Genomic DNA, 13,127 nt, shown 5'->3' on the forward strand with positions numbered 1-13,127 from the left:
TTGTGAATGGCGATCAGCAGAAACCTAGGTGCCTGGAGTCCTATTGGGTTAGGTGTCAGCAAAAATGTCAATGGCACCTAAATGGTGAAGTCAAGAGTCCTAGTGTATGGTAGTGCGGCCTCGCTGATTGATCACTGGACTGGGCCTCAGGAGACCTACTTTCTAGTCCTGGCTCTGCCACTGGCCTTGAGGGTCTCTTCCCCTCTTTGTGCCTCAGTTTCCCCATCAGTAAAATGATGATATTGATCTCCTTTGTAAAGCACTTTGAGATCTAGTGATGAGTTAGGGATTATTATTATTAGTGATTAGTAGCATCGCTAGATAGCACTTTCCTGTTACTTGGCTAAAATTAGCCTGCTATACAAAGGTGAATTATTTTACACGGAAGCTTCTTTTTATCATTCCAGTCAGCGTTACATACAAGGTCTGAAACAACAATATGCTGGGCTAGGCGCTTCTTCCTGGTGCTGGGCTGCTGCTGTCCTTGGTGTTTTAGCTGGGATTTTGGTGCTGTGTCTCGATTTAGAAGCACTGTGTTTAATGTTCATTGGTTGCCATAGTTCCAAGAGTTTCTCACAGTCAATAGAAGAGAGATTTCTGAGAAAGCCATTTAACTGATAACCTTAGTCTGGTGCTTGGCACATAGCACTCACTGACCATATTTTGTGATTCTCTGTAGTAACTGAGATAAATTTCCCTCTCTGGAACAAATCCTGGTCTCTCTATTATTAGCACTGTGTGTTTAACAATAGCAGTTATACATGGGGGATCATTTCCCATGTGGGTCAGGAGACTCTTCTTAGTTTGCACTTATTCTAGACACCTGTCAGGGGTTATAATTTATCTTTGCTTTATTTGATAAAGACCTTTCTTATCTTTCTGCGTCAAAGACACATACAGGAACTGATTGAACAAGCAAACATCCCCAATCACTTTCTCTTCCCACCCCATTGAGTTTATTCTGCCAGTAGCCTCCTGCTGCCAGCAGCTGAGGACTTTGGGGTTTTTTTTCATCTCCCAGCACATCTCTGTGGGCAAAGAGAAAAATCTAAAAGATCTGGAAACTGCAGCAGACTGATGGCGGCTTGAAGAACAGAGTATGGACATTCCAAGAGAACAACCTATCTCTTGAAGAATCAGCCAAGAGTTAAAGGCACCAGGTCTTAATTTTTTTTCTGCTGAAACCCCAGAAAGCATTGGTTCCTGCTCTTTCAGTCCAGACTTCAGCTGCACATTTCCTTCCAGCTTGGCTTTCTCTGTGGTGGAGTCAGTGTAGACTGTGGAGTCAGTTACACCTCTTGGAGCCAATGTGTCTCCCATCCTTATCTCCTAAGGAAGATGAGCCACTTCTTGTATGCAGTGTTACATTCTCTCCTGGGCTTCTTCATCCCCTCAGCCAACCTGCTGGTAATTGTGGTTGTCTACAAACTAATGAAGAAGCAGCAGGGCAGAAGCTACATCTTCATCCTTAACCTGGCTGCTGCAGACCTGCTGGTGGGAGTGATGTGCATTGCAGAGGCACTGGATGATATCCTGGATGGAGACTTTGACAAGAATTTAACCTTTTGTCTCTTGCGGATCTGCATGAGCATGACACCTTGCATTGGCTCCATTCTCACCTTGCTCTTGATTTCCCTGGATAGATACTTGGCAGTGAAGCTCCCCCTTTATTATCCTACCCTCTTGAACAAAAAACCCATCATCTTCTCTCTCGCCATTCTGTGGGCCATCTCCATTTTGTTTGGGCACATGCCTTTGATTTCTCCCTCCCTGCAGCAAAGCAACTACACAGGCTACTGTGGGCTCCTGTATGCAGCCAAGAGTGACTACCTGTATGTGACCTGCTTTGGGATCTTCATCCCTTCCTTGTTGGTCATGATCTGCCTGCACATCTCAGTCGGGAGGATTGCCTACTCACAGCACAAGCGAATCTGGCGCACCTGCCTGCAAACAGAACCCCTCACTGCTCACCTCCGCCACTTCAAGGCACTGCGGACAGTACTTATAATGATTGTCGGCTTCACCATCTGCTGGGGACCTTATTACCTGGCAGGCTTTGTGCAAGCGACTTGTGACTCCTGCAACCTGGCTGACCCGATAACGGATGTCTTATTCCTGCTGGGAGAAATCAACTCCCTCATCAACCCGCTCATCTATGCTCTGTACTGCAAAGATATAAGAAGCCAGCTGCCCAAACTGATGTGCAAGAAGAAAGGCCAAGTAAAGCCTGTGGCTGTGGTTCACTTTAATGTCCAAGCCCTTGATGGTTTATCCAATGGAGAGGCTAAGAGCCCCGATTTATCTGAGGTTCAAGTCCCCAATACTACTTTCTTCAACAGTTCTAGCCACTGCAAAATTGTCTTCTCAGTGTCATGATCCAAAGCAGAAGAGAAGCTCTGCATGAACCACCAGTGAAGTGGAATGTGAGACTGACAGTTTTCTAGCGTAACAACCAACCAACCACCTGGACCTGGAGCATGTTGACTGGTATCCAGATTTACTACTTTCCCTTTTGTCCTCCTCTGTGTAAAAGGTAGCTGAGCTGGCTGGGGGGGAAAAAAATCAAAACTTTGGGGGGGAAAAATGGAGGGGGTATTGGTGTTTTAAAATAGCCTGTAACAGTTCTGTTTGGACAACTAAACTCTGCAATATTTTACCACCAGTGTTATAAACCTCAACATGCCCTGAGCCACTGTCCACTCTTGCTCAGACCTGGGTAAATCAGGAGTAACTCCTTTTTGAAGTTATGTATTCATCAGGAGCAGTTATGCACAGGATCATTTCCTGTGTGGGCCAAAGAGACTCTATTTGCACTTCTTTAGAAAGCCAGCGGCAGCAGGTTATTACTTTATCTTTACTTTGTTTGGTGAAGTCCTTTCGTATCTTCCTGTGCCAGCCACGTTCTGTGAATGAGTGAACCTGTCATCCTACCCAGCTGCTGTCTGTTACCAAGTGAAAACGAGGTCAGGCTCTGTATTTCCTCTGTATCAAAATATATTGTGCATTAGCTAAACAACACAATTCTGCTTTACCATATGTAAATATATTTTCCTGAGCTTTTAAAATATAGCGGTGGTCAGAGGGCAGTGGCCAAAAGTTGCGGCCACCTATCAAGTGACTGGCTGATGGTTTATGTGGCTTCAGCCACACAGTGCTCAGTGGATTGGTGGTCCATATCACACATGCCACCATAACGAACACCATTTGGCAATCTTAGCAGTGGGGGCAAGGATCAGGTGGGTATGGAGCGTGAACCATCCCTATAAGAAATCCCTCCTAGTTCGAGGTAGGAATGCACTTGAAGGACAAAATGGGAAAGCCTGCACTGTTGCTACTGGTGTGCAGAGAATGTGGTTAAGGCACTGGATTGGAACTTGGAAGAGCTGAATTCAGTTCCTTGCTCTTTCACTGACATTTTGTGTATGAGGGATCTTGGTCAAGTCACTTAATCTCTCTGTGCCTCGTTCTCCAGCTGTAAAATGGGGATATTAATGCTTCCCTTCTGCATGCCGGTGATAGGGGTGTGAAGATAAGTCCATAAAATCCTTGTGTGGGCTCAGCCGCTACAGTGAAGAGGGCACAAAACAAACAAGACATATAGCCCCTGGCCAACTTTTCTCTTTTTATCACAAGGTGAGTGTAATTCCTACTCAATACAGCACATGAGCTGTGTCAGGAACAGTTATGTGTTCCTCTCTATTAGTACTGGTGTTAACTAGTCACAACCTTAAACATACACTGTATTGTTTGCACACATCCTTCTAGTGGTGATTTAACATTAAATATACTATTTATTCTTATAGGCTACACACACACTGGCATTTTACATTTCTGAAAATGATTAAAAACAATATTTTTGTAGTTGGGGGGCTCTTTTTTTAAATACAGGTCAAATGGTTCTACTCTCAACCACTATGAGTAAAGGCAGCACCTCTCACTCATGCCCAAATAGTGCATGTTTTGACACAGTTAACATAAATCAGTGCATTCCGAAGGGCATCATTCCACAACCACTTACCACTAGGTATAATTCATTAATAATCCCACTTATCCTAATGGGACTACTAAAGGTAGAAAGCACTGTCTTTGGTGGCAGGTGGGTTACTGGCCTCCTGGATAGGTTTTGAAGTAAGAGAAGGAAAAAAGAGCTGTCCTTAAATTCAACCTACTGTATATGATTCCTTTAAGCTACTTTTTTAAAATGTGTATAAACAATGCAATTCTTCAGTACACACACAGCTGCAAATATTCCTCAGAATAATTAAACTAATATTGTCTTTATGCAACACACACACTGCTAGTCAGACAGGTGCATTTATTATAGCTCTTATTGAACAGTCAACATCATCACTTATGTCAGAATTCTTACAAAGATACATTAATTTTAAAGCCTGTGTTGCAAGGTAGGAAGGGGGTTTGATTTTGTCCCACTGCTCAGTAGATGGGAAGTTTAAACATCCATGTAGTCTATCAAACAGATGCTGAATCTTTATTTTACAGGCAAACAGCAGCAGGTCTTCTTCGCATACATGTTTTGGTGGTGGAAGTTTACCAGGCTGCCTTACCTTTGAAGGAAAGAAGGTGTAGGGGGTGGAGAGTTATAAAATGTTTATGTTTAGCACAGCAATCAACAGTTCCTGGAGGATCAAAACTCACAGAAGCAGAGAGAAACATGAGAGCAAAACTTGCAAGGTGCCCATCAGCAAAGCTACGCCCAGCAATGGGAGCATAAGCCTGGCCCCTCCATCCAAACCTGTGAGGGGGAGGTGCTCTCTCTCGGGGCAGGTTGCTTGTCCGGTACTCCTGCTAATTAAAGACTTAATTTGCTGTTCTCATTGCTGGCTTGTGATATTAGAAACAATGTGAACCATGTAAAATGCTCAGTGATTGAAATAAAATATTTGAAACAAATTAAGCTGGAGACGCCCCTCTGCCTGCATCTTTCCTGACTCCAACAAACAAGGGTGCTCTGCGTAATTTAATCCATTCCCTAGGCCTCTACAATCTAAACATCACCCAGTGCAGATTACTGGTGCTTCTGGAAGGAATAATCTGTATACAGGAGCTGTGTTTGGCTGCTGCAGACCAATAATATGGACTGGGGGCGGGGGGAGAGTTGCAGGGGCGCTTAGGTCCAATTCTGGAAATAGGTTGAGACTTAAGGATGAGGTTCTACGGAGGCTGGACAACGAACAAACTGACCACGATGATACCAGCGAGGTTTGGGGAAAATAGCTAAACATTTTACAAAAAATGCATAAGCTGCCTGTGGCCAAACAAAAGGAGGGAAGTTTAATGGCAAGGAGACATGCGGTTGGTCCAATGGGGGGGAGGGCCAGGGTGTGTGTGTGCGCGCGCGCTAAAGTACCTGCACTTTTGTTCCCACGTTGAATTTGGCTTGTTGGCCCATGGCAAGAAAAGAAACCGCAATCTTGTCTTGTCCAACTATCCTGACACCAACATATTGGTTCAAGGATATAAAGATGGGTTTAAATGAAATGCAGGGTCCAGAGTCCATCAAACTACTTGGCCAGGTCCACATTCGCACCCTGTTGCCTGCTTGGTCTGAATAATGTCCTCCCTGAATATTTATGTTTATCCTAAACAAGTAGGAAATAAATTAATAAAATTAGTGCTTTACATAACAGATCATGCCTTGCTGTTACTAATACAATGTAGGCCCACTCCTGCAAACTTTTACTGTCCTGCAATCAAAGGGACTACTCATGAGTAAGGGTCTGGAGGATTGGGCCCTTACACGTCTAAACCTAGTCACAGAGGGAGTCTTTCTTCTGCTGAGGTAGGTCATAAGCCTGGGCCCTAAGGGCTTGACTTCACACAGTATTGAAAGTAGCACCGCTAGGAGATGCTCAACTCCTAGTGAAGTCAAAAGCTGCTCAGGGGTTTGGTCCCTTGCAGAGTTGAACCCTAAATAACCAGAAGTAGAAAAATGAGGCTTTCACCCCACTGTGTTTTCTTCTCTAATTCGCTGCACAGTTTCCAGGACTTTACATTTACTGACTTTGCTGTATGGTATTTTAGGCAAATTTATTGCTTGTGTGGGTGGAGAGTAAAAAGTGGAATTACTGTTAACAGTTTTCCCCATACATCATCCCACTCCCAGGCTTCTCAGCTTCCAGGGAGGAGTCTCCGGTGCACAAAACGCAGCTCTGCAAATACTGTACATTTCAAGGGTTGTTCATTGTCTAGTTCAGAGGGATTTATGGTTTTCATCTGACGTCTTCACCTGTGATTTAGGTTGGCTTTGTATGTTTTACAACAATGGGCCCTGATCCCGCAAACATTTCATATGTGCTTAAGCATAAGAGTGGTTCCATTCACCTCAATGGGCTTGCTTATGCACACGATTAACTGGCTGCAGGATCATGGCCTCAGAACATAAATAAAACTTTAAGTTGGAAAGCACCCTACCTAGGCTATAGCTTGGCATTTGAATTTATTTAAAAGATGCTATTAAAATGCTCATTTTTAAACAAAGGGGGAAAATAACCCTGCTGAGCTACAAATGTGTCAGCACATGCTAAACAGAAAACCAGCGTGATTTGCTTTACGTGGACATACCATACAATTCCGTTTGGATGATAGCAAGTACCTTTGCCACTGGACTCAAACACTGCTTGGATTGCTGCATTATTTGGCTTGTCTTCCTGTACTATACAAATATAACCTCTCCTCTTTTGCACAATGATAACGGCCAGATTGCCAGATGGATAGCTGTGTTCAGATAAGGTGTTCAAAGCCTCATTGTTTGGATAGTACAACTGCCCTATTATCAAGCATTCAATAGTTTTGGTAAGTGTTTTATAATACAAAAGTTGTCACAGCAGCTAGAATATTGTTTAAAGCCCCTGAGACTGAGCTGCCAATATTTTAACCAAGGGGCTCTGTCTCAGGCTTAGCCTCACCTGGGCCCTGGCAGCTATCCCCCAGCTGCGTGTGATGGTGACTTAATTAGAATGACTGACCCCAGCTGCAGGGAGGTCAGAGACAACTGCTTACACAGAACTGGTAACTCAGTAGGGGGAGATGTAGGAGAGGTGTTTTCTCTCTTGGAAGGGCCTGGAGGAGTCAGGTTGGAAGAGAGCCCCATGGAAAAGGTAAGGCTCCTGTGGGGGCAGGGCCTGTTAGAGCAGGGATGTCCTTGAGGGAAGCTACTAGACTCCCCAGGGAAGAGAGGGAGTGGAGGGAAACCCTACTGGGAGGAAGCCAGCCTAGGAGATGCTTTGCAGGACCTGGGCTTAGGGGCCAAGAAGAGAACTACAGTGTAGCCCAACTGGGGCAGAAGAATTATTAGTTTCAATATTTATTTGGAATTATAGTTGGACTTTATATCACCCTGGGAGAGGACTGAACTTTTAAGTGGCCAGGTTAGGAAGACTCTGACAGAGATGGGCCAAGGAAATGGCCACCAGGGGGTGTTAGAGGCCAAGTCCCTTCCAACAATGTGTCTTGATGTCAGAGGATGAATGGTGGTAAGAGTAATCCCTTAGAGCAGGGGTGGCCAACCTGAGCCTGAGAAGGAGCCAGAATTTACCAATGTACATTGTCAAAGAGCCACAGTAATACATCAGCAGCCCCCCATCAGCTCCCCCACCCCGCTCCCAGGACCTCCCTCCCACCCACCGGCAGCTCCCCGATCAGCACCTCCCCCTCCCTCCCAGCACCTCCTGATCAGCTGTTTCATGGTGTGCAGGAGGCTCTGGGAGAGGAGGGGGGGCACTGCAGGCTCAGGGGAGGAGGTGCAAAGGGGTGGAGTGGCGGCAGGGTCTGTGGCAGAGCCAGGGGTTGAGCAGTGAGCACACCCCCTGGCACATTGGAAAGTTGGTGCCTGTAGCTCCAGCCCCAGAGTCAGTGCCTATACAAGGAACCGCATATTAACTTCTGAGGAGCCGCATATTAACTTCTGAAGAGCCGCATGTGGCTCCGGAGCCCCAGGTTGGCCACCCCTGGCTTACAGGTTTCCAAAAAAATGTTTCATTGTAGCCTGTGAGGAGCTGTGTGTACAGGTGGTCTGTATGTAACCAGCAATAAGTGGTGAGGGATGGAGGACTCTATTAACGTGTTCTCCCATTTAAACAGAAATGATTCCTTACAATAGTAACCAAAGAGGTAGGTAACGCCACTTAGCAAATGTACACTAAAGACACATACATAGGCGCTGACTCCGTGGGTGCTCCAAAAAAATAGTGGGTGCTCAACACCCACCAGCCACAGTTGTTTGGCAGCACCCCCAATCAGCTAGGCCAGGGGCGCCACCAAACAGCTGATCAGCAGCTTAGGGAGGGGTTTGGAGCAGGGTGGAGAGCAGCAAGTGGCAGATGGACAGGGCCTTGGGGAGGGGGTGCAGCAGGGTTGGAAATAGGCAGAGTGAGGGCAGGGTCTTGGGGGATGGGGAAGGGCAGAGAGGGGCTGGAGCACCCCCAGGGAAAAATAAAAGTCAGCGCCTATGGACACATATCTGGAAAAATGTTCTGGGTATATTGAATCAACTTGTGTAATTGTAATGGGAGCAGTGAAACCCTATAAGGAAATCTGGGGCCGGATGTATCGTCCCCATGGAAATCATAACGCAAATAAAAAAACAAAAACCCCAAGCAACAAAAACCCAACAAACCCAAACACTTAGTGCAATCTGAAAAGCAAAACATTTGCTCTTCAGAAATATCTTTGAGCCCAGGGATAAGTTATCTCTGGTAGACTTGATTTAACATGCGTCATGCACATTTATGGCATCTTGTAATTTGACAATACTAATTAATAGCTCTATCTCTGGAACTGAGTAGGGGTGGGGGATGGTAGCAAAGGCAGGGAAGTTATTTCAAACCCATGTTCATTTTGGGAACAGTATTTTAATAAGTCCTGTCTGGTGTGTCACTGAGTCAGAAAAATGTCGCTGCAAAGGAAAAACAACAAGAGGATCTTAGAGTGTTGCAATGGACAATGGTAAAGCTAGTTTCAGGACTACAGAGTCACTTGGAGATGTTATATTTCTGTTGGGTTTAAACAGTTCTTGATGTCTTGTAAATTCATGACTTGTATCTGTCCCTAGTATCTTTTACATGATCCTTCTTAAACACAGGACACTTCTCAAAAGGTTAATCTTAGATCTACCCATTTGAAAGTCATTTTTAAGAATGGACACCCATGGCTGGGGGTATATCAGCATAGCTCAGGTTCTAAAGTGCTTGCGTCTCCTGAAGAAGCTTGTGGGTGAACTTGGCCACATAGTTGCTCCCAGTGATTGACACTCCAGTGCTACACTGGGGCAGGGGAGGCTGTTGCACTGTGAGAGGTGCAGCTCCATTTGAGGTGTTAAACTGAAGCGCCAACTGCAGGTAAATGATCTCCCAGTGCTCTTTCCAAAAGAGTGGCAGATCTACCTGGTGCCCTGGCCAAGTCAGTACAGCACAAAGGTTCTAAGAGCTGAACCTGTGTGTGACATGCTGCAGGGCGCACATTGGGAGCATCAGTGCAGCACTACCAGCGTCCAGCTTGTGGCTTTGCCAAGTGCTCTAGGATACTTAAGGGTATTAAAGGTATTTGTTATTTCAAACCAAGCTCTGTTCTGTTTTGAATGCATATGCTTCAAAATAGAGTATGCCCTGATGCAAGCCAGTTTCATTACAATGCGGCAGTAACCCCACTATCATTAAGCTTGTGGAACTTACTGTGGCTCTTCTAGAATCTCTGTAGCAATCACCACAGTGACAGCTAAGACTTCAGGGTAGGTTTTATCCTTTGCCATTCCCAGGTTTGGGGAAGCTTTGCTTCCCCCTCCCCACATTGATTCTAAGTTAGTATGTCTGAGCCTTCTGTTACTGCAGGGCGGGGGGTTGGCAAATAAGTGGCTCCTATTCTTGTGTTGCCCTGCCACCCTCTCACATAGAAATCCAATCTAGTTCTCCAAACAAACATCCTCTTGTCATGAAATATTACCAGGCAATGCTCAGTCAAGAATGCACAGCGTTCAAATCTTGAACCTATCACAGCAGTAACACTTAGTACTTCTACAGCAGCTGGAGTTCCTTGGAGAAAAGAGGAGTTATTCTGGTCATCAGGAATAGAACTTCTCAGATTGAGACTGGCATCGTTTGTAGAACATGCCTTTATCATCATAAAATACTAGTTATGATTTAAAGCCTAAATTGTCAAGTGAGCAGTAATTTTTGGGTGCCTAACCTGAGACATTAGGAAGGGATCTGACTTTCACAGGGCAGATGTTCAGTCCTTCCTGAAAATCAGGGGCCATTGAAGGTGTCACTAGTTGGTCTTGAAAATCTAAATCAATTTTTTAAAATTAGCATTTGTTTGGGCTGCGGTAGCAAATGTGAGTAATGCATCAAGTTATTCTGCGGTAAAAGGAACAAATTTTTTAAAATGTGATCAAATTTCTGGACTGCTCAGGTAAATGAGCCTTGTGAAGGATACAATAATTGTGCTGTACCGTCTGGAAATATGGTAAGGAACTTTCCTCCGTGTTTGTAGTATTTTTCCAAGAACTGTCGCTTCACTAGCTACATATTAAAAAGAAGAAAAAAATGATGAGTTGGATCTTCACATAAACCTCACTATTAAAGGCACAATCTCCCCATTGTTCATGTGTTTATCTTCTTAAGAGCTTAGTGCCTTATTACACCCACTGCAGGAAAGCCTGGCTCTTAGCTTGGCTCACTCACCCTCCACATGTTACTTGGATCTCTGCCCTGAAGACTTTACAATCTAAGGCAGGGGTGGGCAAACTACAGCCCGGGGGCTGCATCCAGCCCTTCAGATGTTTTAATCTGGCCCTCGAGCTCCTGCTGGGGAGTGGGGTCTAGGGCTTGCCCCACTCCGCACAGCTCCTGGAAGCAGCAGCAGCAGCATGTCCCCCTTCCAGCTCCTACATGTAGAGGCATCCAGGGGGCTCTGCACACTGACCCTGACCCAAGTGCCCCCCACCCCCACCCCGCAGCTCCCATTGGCCGGAACCAAGGCCGATGGGAGCTGCAGGGGCATAAGTTACACTGACAGACGTGCCGGTGTGCACAGCGCTATGTCAGTGGGAGACCTTCTCCCGCCAACACAGCTACCAGTGCTCATGGAGGTGGTTTTATTATGTTGACAGGAGAGCTCTCTCCCATCGACGTAGAGTGGCTACACAAGCGATCTTACAGCGGCGCAGCTGCTTCGGTATAGCTGTGTGGCTGTAAGCTTGCTAGTGTAGACATCTCCAAAGTCTATAAGATGCCTGTGGTAATGGTGGCCATACAATTACTTTAGACAGGCACAGAGAGGTTTGAAGTTCTAGGATTAGAACACAGATCTCCTGAACCGCTGGCCTAGTGCTTTCATTACTAGATCATGCTCCCCTGCTACGTGTTACAGCTCATTTTGTTCCTCAACAGAAGGATTGCACTGTATTCCCACTTCAGACACAAGCTAAGATGGAGAGGACTATCAGGTAAAGGCAAAAAGAAAAGGAAATTAGCAAGACTCTGACCGTCAAGAAACACTAAAAGCTTAAGTCACTAAAACTGTCCTAATGGCTGCTGGCAAAGCAGCAAATGGATGAAGCTCCTTTGCTGGCCATGGTCTCTCTGATAAAGGAACTGACACAGAACTGTGGGTCAGACCATGGTGGAGGGAGCAGCTCTCTAAATTCCTCAGTGTTGTGAGTTCCTGGCCTCTTGCACAGTGGGAGTGAAACTCACCCCAATGACCAGAGGCAGTGAAAGGCCAACACATCATTTAAGTCCCACTAAGGCCCTTCTTAAGTGCATGGCCTTGTGCACAGAGGTGAATGTCACCCTGGAAGGGTCAGACCCAAGAATGGGGATCTATCACAGAGAAAGTACAGGCGCTGTTACCTTTCCACCCGCAATGGTAAAGTCACAGCAAGTAATACTGTAGTTAATTTCCTCTTTCTCTATTCTTTCAACTGTCTCATAAGGCATGAGAGTCCAGCCTCCAGGGGAGGGTGGCTCACGGGAGAGCTGGTAGGAAATGGTTTTGAGTTGCTTTGAATCTAAGGAGAAAAGAAAAGAGTTACATATTTATAGGTGGGGCGCTAGTAGCACCACATATTATTAAGTTTGCCCAACATTTCTCATTAGAAGATCCTGTTTTCAGTTGCTTATAACTTGCAAACTTCAACTGTTTGCGCAGAAATTTTCCATGCTGGGTGTCTGGCGTGGCTTGAAAAATTTTTGGAATATTTCAGCCAAAACAGATTGGCCATTTCAGAGAAGGCGGCTATGGAAAAATAAGTTGTTAAATTCTTGAGACCTTTTCTCTGAAACGCTCTGGCACCTACTTCCTTTGCAGCAGGCACTTGAGGGGTGGCCTTTGTGTCAAGGATGTGGATTTTGCCATACCTGTGGAAATCTGCCCAAATTTGGCCAAGTTATAAGCATTTGAAAAATTCAGTCTCTGTAGAGACTTTGTTAAAGCTTAACAGCTAAAAATCTCTGAAAATTCTGTCCTCACTGGGCATGCTCCCTCCTCTCAGAGCTGTCCTCTTCCTTATTTACCACTCCCCCAATTTCTGTGTCTTCTGCAAGCTTTCTTCCAGATCATTGATAAAAATGTTATAGTGTAGGGCCCAGAACAGATCCCTGCGGGATCACACTAGAAACACACTCACTCAATGAAAATCTGCCATTTACAATTACATTTTGAGACCTAACAATTAGCCAGTCTTTAATCTATTTAATGTGTGCTGTGTTAATTTTATATCATTCTACTTTTAATCAAAATATCATGCAATACCAAGTCAAACGTCTTACAGAAGTCTATTACATCAATGCCATTCCCTTTATCAACCAAACTTGTAATCTCATCAAAAACATATATCAAGTTAGTTTGACAGCATCTATTTTCCATAAATGCATGTTGATTTGCATTTACTACATTACCCACCCTCTTTTAATGATCAGCGGCTCCCATTATCTTGCCTGGGATCAATATTGACAGGCCTATAATTCCCAGGTCATCCTGTTTACCCTTTTCAAAAATGGCACATTAGCTTTCTTCCAGTCTTCTGGAACTTCCCCAGTGCTCCAACACTTATTGAAAAGCAATATTAATGATCTAGTGAGCTCTCAACATGCATCCAGGAATTTTAAAAG

At 45.0% G+C, this 13,127-nt stretch overlaps 2 protein-coding genes across 2 annotated transcripts in view; one reads left to right on the forward strand and one right to left on the reverse strand.

Annotated features, from left to right (window-relative positions):
• Positions 1-1,338: 1,338 nt before the first annotated feature.
• On the forward strand, positions 1,339-2,376 carry LOC135883289 (glucose-dependent insulinotropic receptor-like). The gene has a single exon (XM_065410318.1). It carries the CDS (start codon positions 1,339-1,341, stop codon positions 2,374-2,376), a length of 1,038 nt encoding a protein of 345 aa, XP_065266390.1.
• Positions 2,377-4,301: 1,925 nt separating this feature from the next.
• The window catches only part of ERICH6 (glutamate rich 6), a 39,053-nt gene continuing 30,227 nt past the window's right edge, over positions 4,302-13,127 (reverse strand). Inside the window, exons 14-18 of the mRNA XM_065410538.1 lie at positions 11,868-12,025; positions 10,450-10,535; positions 6,583-6,735; positions 5,369-5,600; positions 4,302-4,565 (exon numbers count right to left, since the gene is read on the reverse strand). Coding sequence (XP_065266610.1) covers positions 4,302-4,565; positions 5,369-5,600; positions 6,583-6,735; positions 10,450-10,535; positions 11,868-12,025 — 893 coding nt within the window. The remainder of the gene's footprint in view (positions 4,566-5,368; positions 5,601-6,582; positions 6,736-10,449; positions 10,536-11,867; positions 12,026-13,127) is intronic.

Source organism: Emys orbicularis, chromosome 9 (genome assembly GCF_028017835.1).
Source record: "Emys orbicularis isolate rEmyOrb1 chromosome 9, rEmyOrb1.hap1, whole genome shotgun sequence".
NCBI lineage: Eukaryota > Metazoa > Chordata > Testudines > Emydidae > Emys > Emys orbicularis.